Source organism: Microcaecilia unicolor, chromosome 11 (genome assembly GCF_901765095.1).
Source record: "Microcaecilia unicolor chromosome 11, aMicUni1.1, whole genome shotgun sequence".
Taxonomy (NCBI): domain Eukaryota; kingdom Metazoa; phylum Chordata; class Amphibia; order Gymnophiona; family Siphonopidae; genus Microcaecilia; species Microcaecilia unicolor.
The window spans coordinates 16,852,227-16,875,954 of record NC_044041.1 but is presented as its reverse complement, the minus strand read 5'-3'; the positions used below and the strand labels follow the sequence as shown (position 1 = coordinate 16,875,954).

The 23,728-nt window shown below is 41.1% G+C and overlaps 1 protein-coding gene across 2 annotated transcripts in view; it reads right to left on the bottom strand.

Moving 5' to 3' along the window:
• The window catches only part of MORC2 (MORC family CW-type zinc finger 2), a 155,164-nt gene that overhangs the window by 116,600 nt on the left and 14,836 nt on the right, over positions 1 to 23,728 (bottom strand). For both annotated transcript variants that reach the window (XM_030217895.1, XM_030217896.1), the window contains exons 5-6: positions 5,225 to 5,293; positions 3,905 to 3,995 (exon numbers count right to left, since the gene is read on the bottom strand). In XM_030217895.1, coding sequence (XP_030073755.1) covers positions 3,905 to 3,995; positions 5,225 to 5,293 — 160 coding nt within the window. The remainder of the gene's footprint in view (positions 1 to 3,904; positions 3,996 to 5,224; positions 5,294 to 23,728) is intronic.

Sequence of the window (23,728 nt, the reverse complement as noted above, 5' to 3'; positions counted from 1 at the left end):
CTCACCCTGGCCTCCCGGTTCCAGTCCAGGGGAAACAGCTCTTTTATTAGCCTCTACATGAGGACCCCTCCAGGCTCAAACCCCTCCGCCTCAGCGGGGGACGCGCCATGCTGTTCCAAAATGGCGCCCACTGCCAGCTCCACAGAGCGGGAAGGAACATCGCTCGCCATGCTCGGGCCGGCTCTACAGTCTGAAAAACACGCCTTACAGAGCCCCGCTGCAGATTTGCGCTTGCCACAAATGGAACAGCGCTTTACTTTCTCAGCAGCGATTGCCGAAAGCGGCGGAAATTCAAAATGGCGGATTCGCGCCAAAATTGTCCCAAACGCCCCGGAGGACCTACAAAATGCTCTTACCTCACCAGACCGAGTCTCCGAGCTCCGGTCACGCTGCACAATCAGAAGAAAACCTCTTTTCTGGGATCGCAGCACCAAAGCGCGACGCAACTTTTTTTTCTTTTTTAACGCTGTGAGGAAAGTTTGAGGCAACAGCGAAAGAGGCAAATTTCCAACTCCGGAGGATCAGTAGCGTGGGAAAGGCAGGGAAAGGGCGAACCTATGTGCCTGCATCCACAGCGTGGGCAAAGACAGGACAGGGCTTGCCTACTTCCACATCGGGGGACGGGTAAGGCAGGGAAAGGGCTAACCTATTTGCCTTTAAAGTGGCCACCATCAGCCACAACACCCCTGCTACAACTGGCAAAAGCACAGGAGCCACCCCAGGCAGATTTTCTGAAGGAGCTTGAACAAGCTGTAACCACCCTGCTGGGAGATAGAGAATACTGAAGAGGCAGATGGAGCAGATGGTTTTTCAGTGCTCTCTATCTCCCCCTGCTGGTTGATGGACACAACCCACTCGTAATGGATTCATCTGCTTGATGACAAGGAAATGCAAATTATAAAGTAAAAAGACACAATGGACTACTTTACATATTTGCAGATGACATGACAACTTATGTCTAATATAATTCCCAAATATTGCACTTAAGTATTGAAGCAGGGTCTGTGTGTTCAGAAAGAACTAAACTCACAAATTCTAACTTTCATCATATGACAGTAACAAACCTATTGGAATAAATAAGTGAAGAGAAACATATCAAGTGAAAAGCTGATTATCAGTGTCTTGCTTTTGCATAAAAGTAACTCCTGCTAATCATACTATACCTGCAACAACTCTCCGCATAATGAAGCCCTTCCTGTTTTGGTGAACTTGGTTTACTCATGCTTGATATTTTTTTTTATCCAAAGTAAATCGTATAGCTTGCAAATTAAAGTTGATCATATCATGCTTCTCAAAGAAACATTCACATGCCTCTTCTCTCTGTATCCCTTATCTACTATCTTTTCAGTTGCAAAATGCTGATGCTCAAATAATTAGTTGAATGAATTGTTGTGATCATCTCTCACCAACCTTGAAAGCACTTCATTGGCTGCCAAATATTAAATAATTTGTAAATGTTTGTGCACGGTGTACAAATATGTACATGGATTGATCCATTTTGAATTGAATAGAAACACGAAAATGACAACAGATAAAGATAACATGGCCTATCCATTCTGCCCATCCAAACCATCTCCCTTAGAGATCCTATGTACTTGTACCAAGCTTTCTTGAATTCAGATATAGTCCCACCTCTACTGGGAGGCCATTCCACATAATTCATTACACTTCTCTGTAAAGTAGTATTTCTTTAGGTTACTCTTCAGTCTGTCCCTTTTCACCTTCATCCTATCCTCCCTTAATCCAGAGCTTCTTTTCCATTCAAAGAAGTGTCTCTTGTCATTTATACCATAGAGGTATTCAAATGTCTTATCATATCCCCCTCTCCCGCCTTTCTTCCCAGGTATTGAGATATATTAAGGCTGTCCCCATTATGACAAAGACCACTGACCATTTTAGCAGCTGCCCTCTGGTGCAATTCCATCGTGCTATATCTTGTTGAAGGTGCAGTCTCCAAAAGTGTACACAGTAGACTAAATGAGGTCTCACCAGAGACTTGTAGAGGCATCATCATCTTTTTGTCCAATCCTGGTCCGGTCCGGAGGGATGCTAAGGAACATCTTTTTGCCTGCTAGCCATTCCTGTCCTTATGCATCCAAGCATCATTCTGATTTTTGCTGTCACATTTTCTACCTGTTTAGCCACATTAAGACCAACACATACAATCACCCCCAAGTCCCACTTCTCTGTCATGCACAGAAGTACTTCACCCTCTATACTGTACCAATCCTCAGGTTTTTGTAGCTCAAATGCATGACTCTGCATTTTTTTAACATTAAATCTTAGCTGACAAACTCTGGACAACTCTTCAAGCTCTGCTAGGTCCCTCCTCATGTTATCCACACCATCAGGGGTATCTACCCTATTGCAGATCTTGGTATCATCTGCAAAAAGGAAAACCTTACCAGACAGCCCTTCCACAATATTGCTCACAAAACGGTTAAAAAGAACAGGACCAAGAACTAGATTTTGAGTTTTGGTTCCTCCTGTTCCTGGCATGCTCTCACCCCCCTCCACTTCCACAGCTGCATACCGTTCTTCAGTTCAAGGACAAGTGGAGTCATTGTATTGGTCCCATGTGATCTTGTGTGTTCACCTTCTGTCTAGATCTTTACAATCTTCAAAATATAGTCTGTTTCTAAAATAGTTTTGAAGGTATCAATAAGTGCTAGAAAATTTTCAGTCTGTGGCCCATCGTTTTGAAATGAGCAGGAAAATAACTGCATTATTGTTTCTAATAGCATTTGCACGAAATTGGTCATGTTCTTAACATGTTTTAATTAAACGCATTTTTAGATATTTGAACTTTATATTTTTACATTTTTCTTGTTATTTTACTGTTTTTGAAATGTATTGTTTTAGTTACGTATGTTTTATTGGTGAACCGCCTATGTTTTAATAGGCAGGTATAAATGCAATAAATAAAATATGAAAAAATCTAATCAATTGAGATATCGTCCCTAGGAGATTAACTGAGGATAACCTTTTTTGGAGGTCTCATAGGTTTTTTGGAAAGATATTACAATGTGATCATATCCTGTTCTTTACAGACCCCTGCTATCCAGAATAATATGTTTCCATTCTCTTCATTGGAATGTGCCCCAAAGTGTCTCAGGACATGGGTTAAATTACAACAGATATTATGGATGGTTAGACTGGAAAGGCCATAGGGTCTTTGTCTGCTATCATTTTTTTATGTTTCCATCATGAATCATATGATAGGACATAGGCATATTGCACCACATACAACCAGATCCTGTTATAAGTACTCAGCACAATTGGTGCCAAAACACTAACTTTTAAACATTTGCAACTAGAGTGCTGTGGGGTTTAAGACATTCAGACAGTCTACAAAATTGTAATTTCTTCCAATCTACGGACACATGAAAAAGGAATCCCCAAACAAAATTTCCCAACTGATGCAATGAAGAAGAATGAAAGATGAGTTTTCATGGCAACACTAATTCTTCCAATTTCTTTTTCATTTTTTAAAAATCTACTTTAGCAAAATATTATATATTCCGAATATTAACTTTCCATGCCACCAGATAAGATTCTGAAATACTGGAATTTGTTTTGTATTAAAGGGGGGGGAGCAGTCATTTTCATCATAAAAGCACTAGAAACAGACATAAATCTCAACACCCCAGGAAGCAAGTTCCTGCACAAAATATACTAGTGGTTATGCCCCCTGACTGAGGGTATATAACAGCTTGGGCATTGTCAGTACCCACCCAAATCGAAGGTGAATAGACAACTGCAGTCCATAATAATCCACAGCATTAACTTTGCAAGCTATATTAACACTTTTAACCCATTACTATATCAAGGTACAAGGTTTAGATATGATGGAATAAGCCCTCAGTACATGGAAGGACAGAAGCATTTTAAAAATAGTACTTACGATTTTAAGCCATTTCCATACTGTCCAATCTGGGTCGACTCAGGAGTTCTTTTTGCTGACTTGCCAAACTGGATCACACTGGCCGCCTCACCTAGCAGAGCAAACAAAAGTTATGTTCATTTTTGGGTTTAATACAGTCTCAACAGAAAACTGGGTTGAGGTATATAAATTGTACTATAGCACTGAATTAAAACAAGTACACTCAGTGTAGCACAGTCGGGCTTAGAAATGACAGAAGCAATGTGATATTCCCAAGGTTACTGTGAGTTCTTAAAGCAGCAGCAAAAATAAAAATCTCACATCTGGACACCGTAGACTAAGACCTTACTTAAGCATTTTCTCTTTTAAACTCATAATGGGAGAAAATCTTTATTGAAGTCATTAGTAAGTGAACCCACCAAGCTCGAAGGGCTGAATTTAATATGCCACTATGACTGTTTCTTTAACTATCTGGAGCCATCAATTCACTTTTGTTGTGAATGCTGTCTTCGTCCAGCTCCACCAAGACCAAATACAAAAAGAAAATGCTTGGAGAAGCCCTAAATCATCCCCAAAAGTCCAGATTAAGAATGCAATTCCCATAACACTGTGCAAAATGTTAAAAAAGAGTGGGAAAGTAGTTCAAACTACAAATCTGATTTCCCACTACAACCTTTCTAAATAAGACACTAGTGCATAGTTGTTTTTTTTTATTTGGAGCAGTTTTTTTACTTCTGACCTCTCAGGCACAGTTTCAACCTAAGGGAGGGCTCAGTGGTCACTGCTGCCATGCAGAAGACCTAGACTTGAGTCCCAGACTAGGGTTCTGCTTCTTGGAATGGCTTGGAATGTTGTGGTGATAGCAACCACAGCCCTGGGGAGACAGAATCTCAGCTATCACTGCATGGCAATACCAGATTAGCCAGGTTCCGTAGGAAGCTACAGTGCGTGGTCACTGCTTCCATGATTAGACTGATGTGGGAAGAAGATACAAAAATAGGGTTCAAAATCTACAGGTAGATGCAAAATAGAAGCTTAAAGCGCCAGAGCCCAACAGCGGACCGTTCCGACTGCTTTGGAAATCACTGAACAAAAACACATTTAAACAGGACGTGAAGAATAAATGCCTGTGGTCCACCCCCCCCCCCCCCTCCCAATAAATGTTACTCTGATCAGTCCACTGGCAGCGACTATCATGCCTCCACACAGACATGGCAACTACACTTGTACCTGAAAAGCGCTAAATAGTTTGTTTTGTTCCTTAAGGTATACAGTCATGTTTAAGGTCTGGCTGGTTTAGCCATTTACTGCATTTATACAGCATAAGGTACTGTAACTTACTTGGATCCATTCCTGCTCCATCATCAAGGAAGAAAAGCAAGAATCCTCCGCGCAGATCTTCCTTCCGCACTACAAGAGAAGTGTCAGTTTTCTTAAGAAATGTAGCCAAAGCAGCAGCAAAGACAAGAATTCAACAAACCAAAAATGCAAAAAACACAAGCAAATTATAGCCTTAGACTTCTGAACAAGATGATCTGGGAGTAGCATCATTTCACAGAATGTTAGTTTCTCACTGCTGAAAAAGCACATTTCAACATCTTAAGTTTATCAATAGAAATCAAACAAAATAAAACATGGAAAAGAAAATATGATACTTTTTTTATTGGACATAACTTAATACATTTCTTGATTAGCTTTCGAAGGTTGCCCTTCTTCGTCAGATCGAAAATTCTATTGATAACCTTAAGAGTGGACTAACACGGCTACCACACTCCTCTACTTAACATCTTAAGTTTAATTAGTTAGACAAGTGTACCTATTACAGATTCCATCCAGTAACAAAAGTATGGTGTAGTCTCATTCCACAGAGGCAGAAAACCTCAATATCCAGAAAATTAGTGGTGCTGCATCAATGTTTATATGTATCAAGCCAAATCTTGACAGACCTTCTTTCAATCTAGGAGCTGGCCCTAGCACTGAGAAGCAAGAATCTGAGTCCTTCCCCCTACCCACGTTGTACCAAAGTTCAAGAGAGTGTGTGTGTGTGGGGAGGGGGAATTCCTCTCAGAGTTGTGTTGACGCTCCTTTGGGTCATAATTTACTAAGATCGTTTTACCATTGTGATTCTACAGGAAAAGGCAGCCTAGCATATCAGATACCTAATGCACCACCACACAACAGTGGCAGAAGCCAACAGCCTCTCTTCCCCAAGAAAGCTGTCAATAGCATGTCACTACTCTCCTAACATACGCTAGAAGTTAGTTACCTCTGATTTAATTATCAGCTGTAGCACAGGAATATCCACCAGTCTCCTCCTCTCATCCCTACTGTTTCTCAGCCAACTCTCTTTCACACCCCCACCATCACCCCCCATCCTTCCTCCTTTTGTCTCTTATCCCTCTCACCCTGTCAACCCTCAGTATCCTCCTCTTCCCCATCCCCCTTTCTCAATCCTCCTCTTTCCAATCATATTCCCTCTGTTCTTCTCACTAGTCTCCCCAGCAGGTTCCAGAAGAGCAGCGTTTACTTCCCTCTTTTTGCCTGGTACGATTTTCTTCATTTTTCCAGTTTATTTTTCCTTGTCCCTAGTTTCCTTTGTTTTATGCTGCTTTCTCCCCCCCCCCCCCCCCTTTTTTTTTTTTCTTTACTTGCTTTTTCTTTTTTGCCCCCTCTTTTTCTCTTTTTTACTGTCCCAATGCCTCTTGTTACTGTCAAAAACATCCTCCTCTGCAAAGCACAACTCAAGTATAAGCTACATAGCAGAAACTCCCAAATGTGTCTCCCGGTCTCAAATCGTGCAAGACGAGATGAGAATAGCAAGAAAATTCTGCACCATGCAGCTTATGCTTGAGCTGAGTTGCACAATACAGAGGAAGTTACTTCAGCATTGGCAGCAAAAGAAAATAAAACACAAGGGCACAAAATCCCCAGAGCAAGAGTACAATTTCTAGGTGGCATGACAACCTGGCACATGCATTAAGATACAGCTCAATCCAGTAACAGCAAGTGGCCCAAATGCAAGGCTCACCTTTATCTCACTGGGCTGCAAGGTTAAAAACCAGACATACACATTAACCATAACCCCATCAATAAGCATAAATACAAAATATATAGGAAGTACTTCATAATGTTATAGAAAAATGCTCAGTTTCTATAACTATAACCTAGTGGTTAGGGTGGTGGACTTTGGTCCTGGAGAACTGAGGAACTGAGTTCAATTCCCACTTCAGGCACAGGCAGCTCCTTGTGACTCTGGACAAGTCACTTAACCCTCCATTGCCCCATGTAAGCCGCACTGAGCCTGCCATGAGTGGGAAAGCGCGGGGTACAAATGAAATTAAAAAAATAAATATTTGTAAAACTGTCAACTTTAAATAGCAAGAATATTTATGTTTTTATTAGAATACTACATCATAATCTGTGGCTGGCTGGATCTGTCCTCCACAAACTCAGAAAAGGGATCAGGGATGTGCAGGTACATCACAGTTCACCACCAAGGTTTCTATTCATTAGCGTGCTGCACTTCTTGCACTCAATGCATCCCTTAACAGAAAACGTTTGCTCACATGCATGTCACATCAAAGAATGACAACTTTGCAATGCCACTGCAAAGAACTTGCCCCCAGGGAATTCTTGTATACTGTTCTCTTCAGCTGCTTAATTTCATCTTCATCCAGGACACAAATATGAAGTAATTCCTCCTTAACTTCCTTTTACCAACCCCAAGCATCTGACATACTATAAGAGATTTAGTGAAATCAAATTCAAATATAGTTTTAAACTGGAGAGAGGAGGCTTCAGATCAGAGAAGCAATTCTCAAAATTCTTTATCAGTGTTGATATGGATCACATTCATCATAGCACTGCTGATCACCTGTAACAGATGTTTTCTGTAGACAGCAGGACTGATCAGGCATGCAAGTGGGGGTGATGCCATTGGTCATCATGGCAAAAACCAAAAAAGAACAAAAAAAAATATCCCCTATGGAAAAATGCAGAAGAAAAGGAAGTAGGGGATGACCAACAAAAAGTAGAAAAAGGAAACTTTGGAAGCAAAGAAAAGTACATGTAATGTTTATTATAATAAAAAAAAATTTAAAGCCAAAATTTGGTATTCTTTTGAGCTGTTGGCCTATCATAATAAACTCTGTATTATCTATTCTTTGAATCAAAGGTTTCCTTTTCTACTTTTTGTTGGTCTTCTACTTCCTTTTCTATTACCCATTGTGGGACAGAACAGTTCTCCCAAAACTCAGAACTAAGTGTAAAGTTCTGAATATTGCCCCGGGGGCAAGGATGCTCATAAAGGACGTCATCTGCCATTTAGACACCCAGTCTCGTAAGGTCCTCTTGTAATTTTTCACAATCTTCCCGCGATTTAACTTTGAATAACTTTGTGTCATCAGCAAATTTAATTACCTCACTAGTTACTCCCATCTCTAGGTCATTTATAAATATGTTAAAAAGCAACGGTCCAAGCACAGACCCCTGGGGAACCCCACTAACTACCCTTCTCCATTGAGAATACTGACCATTTTACCCTATTCTCTGTTTTCTATCTTTTAACCAGTTTTTAATCCACAATAGGACAGTACCTCCTATCCCATGACTCTCCAATTTCCTCTGGAGTCTTTCATGAGGTACTTTGTCAAACCCCTTCTGAAAATCCAGATACACAATATCAATTGGCTCCCCTTTATCCACGTTTGTTCACCCCTTCAAAGAAATGTAGTAGATTGGTGAGGCAAGATTTCTCTTCACTAAATCCATGTTGACTTTGTCTCATTAATCCATGCTTTTGAATATGCTCTGTAATTTTGATCTTAATAATAATCTCTACCATTTTTCCCAGCACCGACATCAGACTCACCGATCTATAATTTCCCAGATCTCCTCTGGAACCTTTTTTAAAAATTGGCGTTACACTGGCCACCCTCCAATCTTCTGGTACCACGCTCGATTTTAAGGATAAATTACATATTACTAGCAATAGCTCTGCAAGCTCATTTTTCAGTTCTATCAGTACTCTGGAATGAACACCATCCGGTCCAGGAGATTTGCTACTCTTCAGTTTGTAGAACTACCCCATTACATCCTCCAGGTTTACAGAGAATTCATTAAGTTTCTCCGACTCGTCAGCTTCGAATACCATTTCTGGCACCGGTATTCCACCCAAATCTTCCTCGGTGAAGACCAAAGCAAAGAATTCATTTCATCTCTCTGCTATGGTTTTTTTCTTCCCTGATCGCCCCTTTTATTCCTCGGTCATCTAGCAGTCCAATTGATTCTTTTGCTGGCTTCCTGCTTTTAATATACCTAAAACATTTTTTTACTATGTGTTTTTGCTTCCAACGCAATCTTTTTTTCGAAGTCCCTCTTAGCCTTCCTTATCAGCCCTTTGCATTTGACTTGACTTGCCTTATGCTGTTTCTTATTATTTTCAGTCAGTTTCTTCTTCCATTTTCTGAAGGATTTTCTTTTAGCTCTAATAGCTTCCTTTCGAATTTAAAAGCTGTTCTTATCTCCTTTTTAAATGCTGATGCCAACAGCCTGGTCCCATCCTGGTTAAGGTGGAGCCCATCCTTTTGGAATAGGCTCCCCCTTCCCCAGAACTTTGCCAGTTCCTAACAAATCTAAAACCCTCCTCCCTGCACCATCGTCTCATCCATGCATTGAGACTCCAGAGGACACAGAATGGGGTCATAAACCATTCATGAAGCACCAAATGAGAAAAAAAATCAGCCTTATGGTTTATTATACTTGATACACCACAATTTATGACAGTCTCTTTCACTGAAGCCTCAGATAGTTGGAGGATCTGCCCAGATGCATGCGGATGTCTTCTCATAGGCCGGAAATAAAAACATCAGGCAGCAAAGGGAGTGGAGGAGTGGCCTAGTGGTTAGGGTGGTGGACTTTGGTCCTGAGGAACTGAGTTCAATTCCCAGCACAGGCAGCTCCTTGTGACTTTGGGCAAGTCACTTAACCCTCCATTGCCCCATGTAAGCCGCACTGAGCCTGCCATGAGTGGGAAAGCGCGGGGTACAAATGTTAAAAAAAAAAAAAAAAAAAAGAAGCTGAAATCCACATAGAATTATCAAATATGCTATAAGATGTTATGTATAAAGCTGGGTTCCACAGCCATCTTCTTCTGCTATATCAGCTGCCACTGGAGGCAGTAACATCGCACTGCTGAATGAGTGCCAATGTGAAAAGCTCCAGCCTTGAAAGCTTAAAATCCGTAGAAATAACGGTGAAATTCAGTATTATCTCAACCTTCCAGCTCCTATTTAGATATGATTGAAAGGTTTTTCCCCACAGTATGGCTGTACAGCGGAAACTGGTTGATTTAAAGGAAATATTTTGCAGAAGTTGTAATTTCTGTAAACTTTTTGTTGACTCTACTGGAAGAAGGGCGAGTCTTTTATAGGTTTCCATTGTCTTTGAAATTTGGGTAAGTTGTCTCGCTTTCTTCCATGTTTTGTAGCCACTGTATTTTGTTCTTCCAGTCTCTGATTGCTGAGGAATGTCGGTGTTTCCATTTGGCTGCAATTACCAATCTTGCTGCTAGTAGTAGGAAGTGGATTAGGTATGAAGTGCGAGTGTCTTGTTTTTTTACCATTCCTAGTAATATGGTGCTTTTGTTGTAGGTGATCTTGCTTTTTGTCATTTATTCAGTTTGTTGGAGGACTTATTTCCAGGAGTTCTGGATGTGTAAGCAGTCCCACCATATGTGGTCAAATGTGCCTTGTGCGGCACAGCCTCTCCAGAAAGTGTCAACAGTGTGTTGTGATATCTTATTCAGCAAGACTGGGGTTATGTAAGTTCTAAACATAGTTTTGAGGCCAGAATTAGAAAGATGGAGGAGGTACTCCATAAGGGTAGGAAGAGAGCACATAGCAGGGTTGAGTGCTTTGGCTGTACACCAGAAGGAAATTCTTCTCCACTTTAAAAGGTAACATTTCTGCATAGGTGGTTTCCTAGAGGTTAGGAGTACCTAGAAACACCGTCTGGAAGATTTAAGGAATGTAAGTCTAGGATGCACACACTATGTGGAAAACTTCTTCCTTTACTGTTGCCAGTACACAACTGTGGAACCCTCTTATAAGACACTTGCAGCTTTGTAGTAATGTGATAAAATTTAAGAAACTTCTCAAAACATCATTGTTTGTGGCTGCATTTTATTGAGCTTTTGGAATGTTATGTCCTATGATATAACATGAATTGAACTGCGATTTTGTATTTTTAAAAATGTACGTTAGGTTCTATATGATTATGTATGTTCTTTTATAAACCACTTAGTCAATTAAGTGGCACATATAAGCTTTATAAATAATTAAAATAATATTGTCAAAAAACAAGCCAAACGGGGAAACAAATTTGATATGACCAGTAAGGAGCAATTAGCATCATGGCCCCTTGATCTCAACATAGCTTGAGAAGATTTTTCCCATTGATAGGCAGTGGGGGAAAGGCATATAGAAGATCTGTTTCTGAATGGAACAGGAAGGCACTTGGGCTATATGGTTGATGTATAGATTCTGGAACAAAAGTGGGGAAGTTTGTTTTGAGAAGCGAAAAGGTCTATCGCTGGGGTCCCCCACTGCTGGAATATTCGACAAGCCACAGGCATTATAAGGGACATGTTGAAAGACTCTGCTGATTTTGCCTGCCACAGCATTGTTTACTGGCTGGATAAGCAGCTCTTATAGATTGCTTGTCAACAGAGGTGGTAAGAACCTGTTCCTTCTTGTTTGTTCAGGTAATACATTGCAACCTGGTTGTCCGTGTGCACGAGAATGATCTGATTGAGGATGCAGTCTTAGAAAGCTTTGAGGAATTCCAGACTGCTAGCAATTCCAGGAGATTAATTTGATGTCTCTCCTGTGGAGACTAAGAACCCTGTGTATGGAGACCACCAAGATGAGCACCCCAACCTACCATGCCACAGATGCCTCCATGGTAGGTTGTCCTTGCCAAAGGACATTGATGTAGAAGGGGCTGAAACAGAAGTCCCCGAGTGAGATTGAGGAACCATCCAACATTGTAGTGAGTAAATATGGGCTGAGAGCAATCCTGTGGCTTTGAGACCACTGAAAGGAGAGTGCCTACTGAGGAATTCAGAAGTAGAGCCAAGCCAATGGTGTTACATGGACTGTTGAAGTTATGTGGCCGAGTAGGCGGAGCATCTGACAATCAGATACCTGGATAGATCTGGAAACCTGAGCAGAGAGATACATTATGTTGTCTGCTCAGTTGGGGGAGGAAGGCTCAACCGCTAGTAGTTTCCAGGAGAGCCCTGATGTACTGTAATGCTTGAACTGTAGATGTGATTTGGGTAACTGATCAGAAAACCAAGGAGTTCTAAGAGACGTAAAGCAGACAAAATTCAGGTCTGTGCTGACTCTTGGGAGGCTGCCTTGATTAACCAGTTGTTGAGGTAGGGGAAGACGTGCATGCCCCACTTGTAGGTTGCAGCTACCACTATCAGGCATTTTGTGAAGACTCAAGGGGCCGGTCAAGCCAAACGGCAAGACTTTGTATTGATAATGCAGTCCCACAGCAGAAGCGCAGGTATTTTCTGTGAGCAGGAAAAATAGTTATGTCAGTGTATGTCTCCTTCAAATCTAGACAGCAAAGCCAATCGTTGAGTTGTATTATGAGAAAAAGTGATCATAGGGAAACCATGCAAAATTTCTTTTTCCGTAGGAATTTGTTTAAATCTTGCACATCGAGAATTGGTCATACTCCCCCCATCTTTGTTGGTACGAGAAAGTATACAGGGTAAAACCCTCGACCCCTCTGACGGAGGAACTGGTTCTATTACATTCTGCAGGAGGCACAGCACTCCTCTCCAAGTACTATCATCTGGAGGAAGCTGAAATGAGACTCTCTTGGTGAATGGTCAGGTGGTCTTTTTTCCCAAACCAAAGCGTAACCGTGCTGTATGATAAAAAGCACCCAGCTGTCGAAGTTTAAGAGCAGCCACATCTCATTTTTAATTTAATTTTAAAACTTCTAACCCCCTTACAACCTAAGCGGCTACCACAGAAACATACATACTAAAAACCAATGCACAAGATATTATTACTACTTGATCCACTCTTTTGGTCAGATTTGACAATGAGAACGAAAAATTGCTTGTTTTACAAGCTTATTTCCTTTAGAAAGGAGATACGTTTTGTGGGGATAAGATTAATATGTTCCCTGACACCTCCAGAGGAACCTGAGGTGAAAGGCTTTTTTAAGCCTAAAACCTCATATTAATTGCTTTGGGAGATTTGTTTTTCCTTAAATATCCTTGCAAATGTATTATCACCACAGGAAAATGTATATTTTTGAGGAATCTATGCAATTAGAAGATTTTCTTAGAGGTCATGATAAGTGACTGTATTAGATGGGAGTTTAATTAATGCATTAAGGTGCTGATTTATAAGGCTATTTTCTTGACTTACGCCTATGTTTACTAAGGTGTGCTACAGGTGTGTTAGTGTTAACGTACATTAATGGTTACCCATAGAAATGTATAGGCGTGTTAGCGTTTAACACGCCTTAACTTTAAAGGCGCATTAAAGACGTTAACGCACCTTAGTAAACATACCCATTAGCCTATTGAAAATGCTGAAGCTCTTGTCACAGCATAATGAGTAACAGTAACTAAATCCACAGCTAATTTAGTAAAATTAGATCTCAACACTAATCAGAAAGAGTTAAAAGAGGAGACGCCTGCCTCCCACCAGTAGGTTGTTTGGCATGGACAACTAGACGATGGCAATGCTCTCTAGGAAGGAGTCAAAAACTGCATGTTTAGACTGAGAAAGGGTCTGTGAGTTCTGTCCCCGCTGCTGCCTTAGACATAAGTGTTGAGGCATAATTCTTTGAGGTGGAGTGGGAGTATGACAACGCTTAGATGTATAGTTATTAGAGCGCCGAAATCCTCCCACAAATCTTTTAGAAGAGGCGACTTGGATAGTTTACAGTTTTATTAAATTTACTATACCACTCTAACTGGCGAGCAGAACAGTGTATAAATCAATTAAAAACATACATAAAATTAGAAAAAGAAAAGGAATTACAATTTTGATGGGATAGTAAAATCAATCAGACAACAATAAAGGAAAGATCATGGGGCAGAGAGACATAAAACAGCCTTGTCGCTGGGGAGCCCTAATCTAAGACCCTAACTGAAGGCATCAGAAAACAACCAGTTTTTGTTTTTAATTCACCTTTGAATTTTTTAAAAGACAGAATGCTACGGAGAAAGAGAGAAAGCCCATTTCAAACAAAAAGAGCTAGAAAAAAGAAGGCAAAGTGTCTAGTTCACAGGTTTTCAACCCAGTCCTCGGAGCACACTCAGCCAGTCAGGGTTTTCAGGATATCTCCATTGAATTCAATGGGGATATCCTGAAAATCCCAAATGGCTGGGTGTGCCTCGAGGACTGGGTTGAAAACCTCAAGTCTAGTTGATTCAAGTTGAACGGATTTCAGACCAGGGAGAACTGAGCGATGATCATTAAGCGGAGAACTCTGACAGGACAATACAGGATTATGAAACAGGATATATAATCAGGGGTGCCTAAATGGAAAGTCTTAAAAGTTAAGCGCAGCCACTTTATAAATGAGACGCTGTTTCATTGGTAACCAATGGTGAGCTTTTGGCAGATACAACAGGCATGACAGACAGCAAACAGCAGTAGTTTGGAGCATTTTAAGTTTTTTTTTTTGTTTTTTATTGTTGATTGCGGAAGACCAGCATATACAATATTACAGTAATCAAGACGGGTCTTAAACATCAAAGCATGAAAATTATTGTGATTAAAGCAATGTTGAATGGCACAAAGTTTGTGAAAAATTTTAGTCAGATGTGAAATTTGAGGTAGAATCAAAAATAAGACCTAAATACCGAAAATGACTTACCGGGGTAATTAATGTTCCAAAAAGATTAACAGGCGAAGAAGGGGGAGGGGGGATAGATCCTGACAACCAACAAATATCAGTTTTTTCTTTATTTAACACGAGTTTATGATCAGATAACCAATTGGATACTATGTCAAGAACTGTTGAAGAGGGGCACTTGATGGGGCATGAGGAAAGGTAACAGAGAAGAAAGGTATCATTGGTATAAAACTAGGCAGAGATATGGTTGATTGTATAAGAGAAGATAAGGAATCTTTTAGGGTGGAAGGGAGGATGGGAAGGGGAGAATGGGGGGGGGGGGTTATGGTTTGGGGACTATGGTAGTTCATGTAGAAGGGGAGAGTCAGCAGAAATCAACTTCTCCTAAGTTGGGTTTATCTGTTTGGTATTATGGAGTAGAATGCTTCCAAGGGGGGAGGGGCATTATTGAGTTCTTGTTATATTGCTAAGTGCATAACAAAGGAGGTTGGGGGGAGATTATAACACAAAAACTTTTGATGACAAGCTGTAAATTATTTCATACAGTTTTATTATTATCTGTACAGTTGTGTGCTGCATGGCTGACTATGTTATTTCTTTTTGGTCATCAATAAAAATGTTTATAACTAAGAGAAGATAAGGGACTTAGGAAAAGATTAAATAAAGGGGAAATGGGACTTGATATACCGCCTTTCTGTGGTTCTTGTAACTAAAGGTGAAAGATTTGAACCCTGAGGCACTCCGCAGGTTAAATCTTGGGTTTCACAAATGTAAGTGTGGGTAACAACTTAAAAGAACAAAAATGAAGTGTACTGTACCAGAAATTCCAAGTGCAGACATACGGCCTAATAAAAGAATGGCCGATGAGATCAAACGCAGCCGAAAGATTTAAAGAGACTGCTATAACTATTTTGTGTTGATCAAGGTAGGAAAGTATTTTATCGAGAAGAACTGTGAAAATAGTTTCAGTACTAAAGTGTGGGCAAAATCCAGATTGACGGGGATGTAAAGTCAGAGTTTTTTCAGAAAAAGAGGAGAGTTGGTGGAGCACTGCTTTTTCAAGCACTTTAGATATAAAACACAAATTGGAGGAGTGGCCTAGTGGTTAGGGTGGTGGACTTTGGTCCTGGGGAACTGAGGAACGGAGTTCGATTCCCACCTCAGGCACAGGCAGCTCCTTGTGACTCTGGGCAAGTCACTTAACTCTCCATTGCCCCAGGCACAAATAAGTACCTGTATACAATATGTCAGCCGCATTGAGCCTGCCATGAGTGGGAAAGCGCGGGGTACAAATAAAAAACTGGGCAGTAATGATTAGGAATAGAAAGATCTAATGATGATTTTTTAACAATAGGACAGATTATGACGAGTTTCCAGGGATCCGGGAATTGACCACTAGAAAGGCTGATAATAGAGAGTAAAAGGATGAGAAGTCCCAATTCTGAGACTTTCAGCCAAGCAGAAGGAAGAGGGTCACAACCACTATAAACAGTTTTCATATTAGCCATGAGTTTTTACAGAGAAACCATGGACTGGGAGTCAAAAGATTTCCAGGTGAAAGTTCCAGCTATAGAAGGAGAAATCAATTTCCAGAGAGATTAGACGTAGTAGAAGAAAGAGGAAGAGGGCCGGAGTGATCAACCAGAGATTTAGTCAGAGAATTAATTTTGTCAGCAAAAAACTCTACCGAAGGAACATTGCTGGAAAATGTCCTCTGAGTTTGATAATTGCTGATAAAGTTAAAAAAGGTCTTTAGAAGGGTTAGGAGAAATCTGTAATTTTTTTTTTTTTTTTTTGTAACAAAGTCCTTTTTGGCTTTTTTTGAGATAAAAATTGTAAAAGCAATGAAGTTATTTACATTTTAAATAATCCAAAGAAGTTCTAGTTTTCCTCTAAATATGCTCTCTCTGATACTGTATTTTACGAAGGTGGAGGCTGGAGGGATACCAAGCATTATTACGAGCGGACCCGGGATGAGAGAAGATCTTAGGGGCAATCAAAGTCCCGAAGTAAGGGCAGAATGCCAGAGCGAGGTCTGATCATTAAAGGGGTCTTTTACTAAAGATTAGCTTGAGCTATTTGCAGCAGGGCTCATAGGAATAAAATGGGCCCTGCTGCACATACCTCGAGCTAATCTTTAGTAAAAGACTCTCTAAGGGATTTAAAAGACAAAATCAGCAGGCACTGAAAAAAAATGAAGGCGATAACATAGATAAATATGAGATAATTTCCTGTATCAATACTCTGTATCGGTTACAGGATTAGTAAGTGCAGGAGAGAAGTGCAGACAGAAACAGATAAAAGAGTAGTCTGTCTAGGGAAGTGAGGTAAAAGAAAAAGAAACAAATGAATCTTGAACAGTGAGGACTAAATTCAAGATATGACCAGCAGCGTGGGTAGAAGATGAGATCCAATGATGAAAACTGAGATCATTAAAGTAAGAAAACATGATTTAATGTTCATGTCAATGACCCCTGTTCACGTAGGGATAAACATTAAATCACCTAAAATTAGAAGATTAGGAAACTGAACTGGTGATAGATTTATTTATTTGTTACATTTGTATCCCACATTTTCCCACCTATCTGCATGCTCAATGTGGCTTACATAGTACCGTAGAGGCGATCGCCAATACTGGTATGAACAAATACAGAGTGAGGTTGTAGTAAAGTAAAGGTCATGTGTGATAGACACATTGGGGAATCATAAGGAGGAAGAGTTAAGCTATGTCCAATACGAGTTTTGGTTTTATTGTGTTGCAGGGTTAAGGCATTTAAGTTGGATCATTGGGGTATGCCTTTTTGAACAGGTTGGTTTTTAGTAGTTTCCAGAAGTTTAGGTGGTCATATGTTGTTTTCACGGCGCTTGGTAATGCGTTCCATAGTTGCATGCTTATACAGGAGAAGCTGGATGAGTTGGTTGATTTGTATTTGAGTCCTTTGCAGCTTGGGTGGTGGAGATTTAGGTATGTTCGTGATGATCTTGATGTGTTTCTGGTTGGTAGGTCTATGAGGTCTGTCATGTATCCCGGGGCTTCGCCGTAGATGATTTTATGAACTAGGGTGCAGATTTTGAATGCAATACGTTCCTTTGATTGGGAGCCAGTGTAGTTTTTCCTCATAGAGGTTTTGCGCTTTCGAATCTCGTTTTTCCAAATATGAGCCTGGTTGCTGTGTTTTGAGCAGTTTGAAGTTTCTTTATGGTTTGTTCTTTGCATCCCGCATAGATTCCATTGCAGTAGTCAAGATGGCTTAGTACCATAGATTGTACTAAGTTGCAAAATATTTCCCTCGGGGAAAAAAGTTTTCACTCGTTTGAACTTCCACATTGAGTGGAACATTTTCTTTGTTGTAGCTTTCGCTTGGCTCTCTAGTGTGAGGTTTTGGTTGATTGTGAGGCATATTTTCAAAGCACTTAGCCTTCCAAAGTTCCATAGGTTTCCATGGAACTTTGGAAGGCTAAGTGCTTTGAAAATATGCCTCTGTGACTCCGAGAATTTTCAGGCTAGCTGATATAGGGAGGGTGCAATCTGGGGTGGTTATGTTGGTGGGTTTATATGTGTTATATTGGGATGAGAGGATGAGATAGTGTGTTTTTTCTGTGTTAAGTTTTAGTTGAAATGCATTCGCCCATGAGTTCATGATGTTTAAGCTGAGTTTGATTTCTTTGGTGATTTCTGTTAGATCATGTTTGGAAGGGATGTATATTGTGACATCGTCTGCATATATTTGTTACATTTGTATCCCACATTTTCCCACCTATTTGCAGGCTCAATGTGGCTTACATAGTACCGTAAAGGCGTTCGTCAATTCCGGTATGAACAAATACAGTAATGTTTTGGTAGAACAAGGTTCAGGTGTAACAGACACTTTAGGAAATTTTATAGACTATAGAGGAAGAGTTCTTGTATATCCGTTATGAGCTTTGGTTTTGTTGTGTTGCAAGGTACCGGCATTTAAGTTGGGTCGGTGGGCTATGCTTTTTTGAACAGGTTGGTTTTTAATGATTTCCCGAAGTTTAGGTGATCATATGTAGTTTTCATGGCTTTAGGAAGTGCGTTTCATAGTTGTGTGCTTATGTAAGAGAAGCTGGATGCATAGGTTGATTTGTATTTAAGTCCTTTGCAGCTTGGGTAGTGGAGATTTAGGTATGTTCGTGTTGATCCTGTTGTGTTTCTTGTTAGTAGGTCTATGAGGTCTGCCATGTATCCCGGGGCTTCACCGTAGATGATTTTATGCACCAGGGTGCAGATTTTGAAAGCGATACATTCTTTTTTAACGGAGGGGTTTGGCGCTTTCGAATCGCGTTTTTCCAAATACAGGCCTGGCTGCCGTGTTTTGAACGGTCTGAAGTTTCTTTTAAAATTTGTTCTGTACATCCTACATAAATTCCATTGCAGTAGTCTACATGGCTCAGTGTCATCGAAGTTGTGAAATGTTTCCCTTGGGAAGAAAGGTTTCACTCGTTTGAGCTTCCACATTGAGTGGAACATTTTATTTGTTGTAGATTTCACTTGGTTCTCTAGTGTGAGGTTGCGGTCGATTATGACGCCGAGAATTTTCATGCTGTCTGAGATAGGGAGGGTATGGTCTGGGGTGTTTACTTTTGTTGGTTTGTACGTATTGAATTGGGATGAGAGGATGAGACTGTGTTTTTTCTGTGTTGAGTTTTAGCTGAAATGCATTTGCCCACGAGTTCATGATATTGAGGCTGAGTTTGATTTCTTTGTTGATTTACTACTACTACTACTACTACTATTTAGCATTTCTATAGTGCTACAAGGCATACGCAGCGCTGCACAAACATAGAAGAAAGACAGTGATAGACATGTCACATCATGTTTGTAGGGAATGTATATTGTAACATCGTCTGCATAGATGAAAGGGTTGAAGCCTTGATTGGATAAGGACTTGGCTAGTGGAGTCATCATTAGGTTAAAAAGGAGCGGTGATAGTGGTGATCCTTGAGATACTCCACAGTCTATTTTCCATGGTGATGATATGTTCGAATTTAATTTCACTTGATATGTTCTGGTAGTTAGGAAACCCTTAATCCAGGTAAGTACACTTCCACCAATCCCAAAGTATTCTAGGATGCTTAGTAGTATATTATGGTTTACCATGTCGAATGCACTAGACATGTCGAATTGTAGAAGAAGTACGCTTTTGCCTATTGCAATTTCTTGTTTGAATTTGGCTAAGAGAGTGATTAGTACTGTTTCGGTGCTGTGGATGGAGCAAAATCCTGATTGTGATTCATGTAGTATTGTGAAATTGTTTATGTAGTCGGTAAGTTGTTTGGTTACCATGCTTTCCATCAGTTTGAATAAGAGTGAGATTGATGCCACTGGGCAGTAGTTGGTGATATCGTCTGTTTTTTTTCTTGGTGTCTTTTGGTATTGGGGTGAGTAGGATGTTGCCGTTTTCCTTGGGGCAGAGACCATGTTGAAGCATGTAGTTTAAGTGGGATGTGAGGTCTGCTATGAAGCGGTAGGGTGCGCATTTTAATAGGTAACTGGGGCAGGCATCCAATTTACAGTGAGTCTTGGAAAACCTATTAATCGCTTGGTTGACTGTTTCAGCAGTGAGGGGGGCGAAGCTTGTCCAGAGTTTGTCCGTTGGGTATTCATTGAGGGTGGGGTCCATACACTCGAAGAAGTTTTCAATGTCGGTGATGTTCTGAGGTAGCGTGTGCGTAGGTTTACAGTTTTTTTCATTGAAGTATTTGGCAAGTTTGTCTTCAGATGGAGTATCTGTGTTGGTTGTGGTGACCAAGGTGATGTCTAGTAGTTTGTTCACGAGTTGGTATTTTGGCCCTATTTTGGTTTTGTAGTATAACCTTTTGGCTTGTCTTATTGAGTATTTGTATTTTCTTTGAGTTTGTTTCCATGCGTTGAGTGTTTGTGCATCTTTCATTTTTTTCCATGCTCGTTCGAGTTTCCTGGATTGTGTTTTAAGTGTTTTCAGTTCTTCATTGTACCATGGTATCGAGTTATGCCTGTGTGAGGTTCTTGTTTATAAGGGTGCTATTTCGTCTAATATGTTTTTGCATCTTTTATCCCAATCTGAGAGATAATATGTAGAGTCCGTTTGTGCTGTCCATTCATTATTGTAGATCTGTTGTCAGAATGTTTCCAAGTCTATTTGGCCTCTTGTGCTGTAGTTTGTGTGTTCTTGTATACGGTGTGAACCCTTTTTCCACCACAGTAGGGATAGGTTTCCTTTGTAGTGGTCTCACCATGGTATGTTTGTCCATTTGATATCTGATATTATTAGGTTCTGGTCTGTGGACAGTTTGTGTGAGATAAGGCTGAATGTGTGCCCTTTGACATGGGTTGCTTGAATGTGTGGTCATTTAAGGTCCCATAAATGGAGGAAATCCTTGTATTCGCGTGCGTTGGTACAGTTTGGGTCTTCTAGGTGAAGGTTGATGTCTCCCAGTACTAGTATATTGGGGTTGGCTACACAGGTGTTTGATATAAGTCCATGAAGTGTGATTGGCATTCATTCCAATTACCTGGTGGTCTATAAAACAAGACACAGTTTAAGTGGTCAAGCAGGGTAGTGTGGTGGATTTTAATTGAGGCTATTTCAAGTTGGGATGTTATGGACTCGGCAGTGATTACGGTGGTGCAGTGTGATCGATGGATTAGTGCTATGCCTCTCTTTTCCTTTCTGGTCCAGTGAGTGATTTTGTATCCCGGGGGGGGCATAGGTCTAGGATTATAGGGTCATTTTGATCATGGATCCAGGTTTCATTGATGAAATAGGTCTAGGATTATAAGGTCCTTTTGATCATGGATCTAGGTTTCATTGATGAAAAGCAGGTCACGGTTTTCTGACATGATCCAGTCTGTTATTATTGTTGCTTTGTTTACTACAGATCTGGCATTCATGTAACCCACTTGAATTTTTAGGTAAGGGTCGACTATGTTCGGTGTGGATTTTTGTCAGTTGTCGTTTCTTTGTTAGTGTGGGTTTGCTATGACCTTTCTTCCTTGTGTTGAGTTTGTCCGCATGTTGGTGTTCTTCCTTTGTTATAGTGGTTGTCAATTTGGTGAGGTGTGGTGTGTCTGGTCAGACTTTGATGGTTATGTAGTATGGGTATGATGTTATTTTCAGCAAGTGGGGTGGTTAGTGTTAGGTGGATCAAGGATAAGGAGTATATTGTTAGGAGTAGTTTGTCTGTGTTCATTATGGAATCAATTCGCTTAGGGCTGCTAGTATGCCGTGTTAGATGGGTACTCACAATTAGATGTTCAGAAGAATTGCCCCAGGGTGCAGCGGCTCCGTAGTTGTGATGCTGGTTGGGGGTAGACTAGGAAGATGTTAGTACTGCAGAGCGAGGCAATGTTGCAGTGGTTGAGGTAGCACGTGTAGTGCAGAGCGGGGTAGTGATGCAGCGGTTGAGATAGCTTGCGGTTGTGTGGACAGTTCCAGGTTGTCTGTGTTGCCGTGCTTCGGATCCCACAGAGATTATCTTTAGGGCACCTCCGCCTCCCTTCTCTCGTTCCCCTTGACGCCACTGCCGCCCTAGGGGATGGACCGGGCGTACGTCTGTGTACGATCACGACCACGCGGTCTTGTGTGATCTTAGACCGGGGGAGGCTCGGTCACCTCCTCTCTTTCAGGCTGGGTGAGCGAGCGGTGGCTGGAAGGGCAGACCGCCTCTGTCCTGGTCGCCGCTTGTTATTCGCTTGCTGTTCGCCACTGCGGCTCCAGGTGGCTGGGCGGTTAAGCGGAGGCCGAGATGGCAGTGCAGACCGCCTCCGCCCTGGTCGCCACCCGCTGCTGCGGCTTCAGGTGGGAGGCTGAGATGGAAGGGCAGACCGCCTCCCCTCTGGTCACCGCCCGCTGCTCGCTTGTCGTTCGCCGCTACGGCTCCAGATGGCTGGCGCAAGGATATGATGGTGGGCAGGGCAGGCACGTGACCGACCGTTGTCCTTCGTTTCTTGAGCTAGCCCCTGTGGGGAGAGGTTCACTTGCCTCTCCCTTCTTTGGGGGTGGTAGCGGTTCTTCAGTTCGGATTCAGTCTGCCGCCTTTGCCACATTTCACCTCCACCCAGGCACAGAGCTCAGTAGGGACCATCCTGTTCCGTCGCCATCTCTGTTTGCATTGTTACTGTTTCATTCAAGATCAAACTCTTTGTTACAGTAACATTTGTTACTTTGATGGTCTCACTATGTCTCTTGTCATTGTTACATTGTATACAGGAGATAACAGGTTACTAAGTTCCAGCATGGAGACAATTTGGTCCTTCCTAGTATTTATTTATTTGTTGCATTTGTATCCCACCTCTTTGCAGGCTCAAAGTGGCTTACAATACATCATGAGTAGTGGAAGAGTGTTAGTAATATAAACATTTAGTATTGCATGATTTTGGTTAGTATGATGATAAAAACAAGGTAGTAGTATACAAGCAGATTTTAAGAAACAGTTCTGAAATTAAATAGGCGAGTTGTGTAGTGTATATTCACTTGGGTTGGTCTTTTTTGTATGCTCTTTCAAAGAGATGTGTCTTCAGTAATATGCGGAAGTTCGTTTTTTCATAGATCAATTTCAAGTTGCGCGGCAGTGCGTTCCATAACTGCGTGCTCAAGTAGGTGAAGTTTGACGCGTGCATTGATTTGTATTTCATTCTTTTACAACTGGGGAAGTGCAGATCGAGGAATGTGCGGGATGATCTTCTGGCGTTCCTAGGTGGTAAGTCTATTAGGTCAGACATATAAGCTGGTGCATCTCCATGGATAATTTTGTGAACTAGTGAACATATTTTGAACGTGATTCGTTCCTTAAGTGGAAGCCAGTGTAATTTTTCTCGTAAGGGCTTGGCACTTTCAAATTTTGGTTTGCCAAATATGAGTCTAGCTGCCGTGTTCTGGGCTGTCTGGAGTTTGATTATTTGTTCTTTGCAGCCGGCATATAGTGCGTTGCAATAGCCTAGATGAC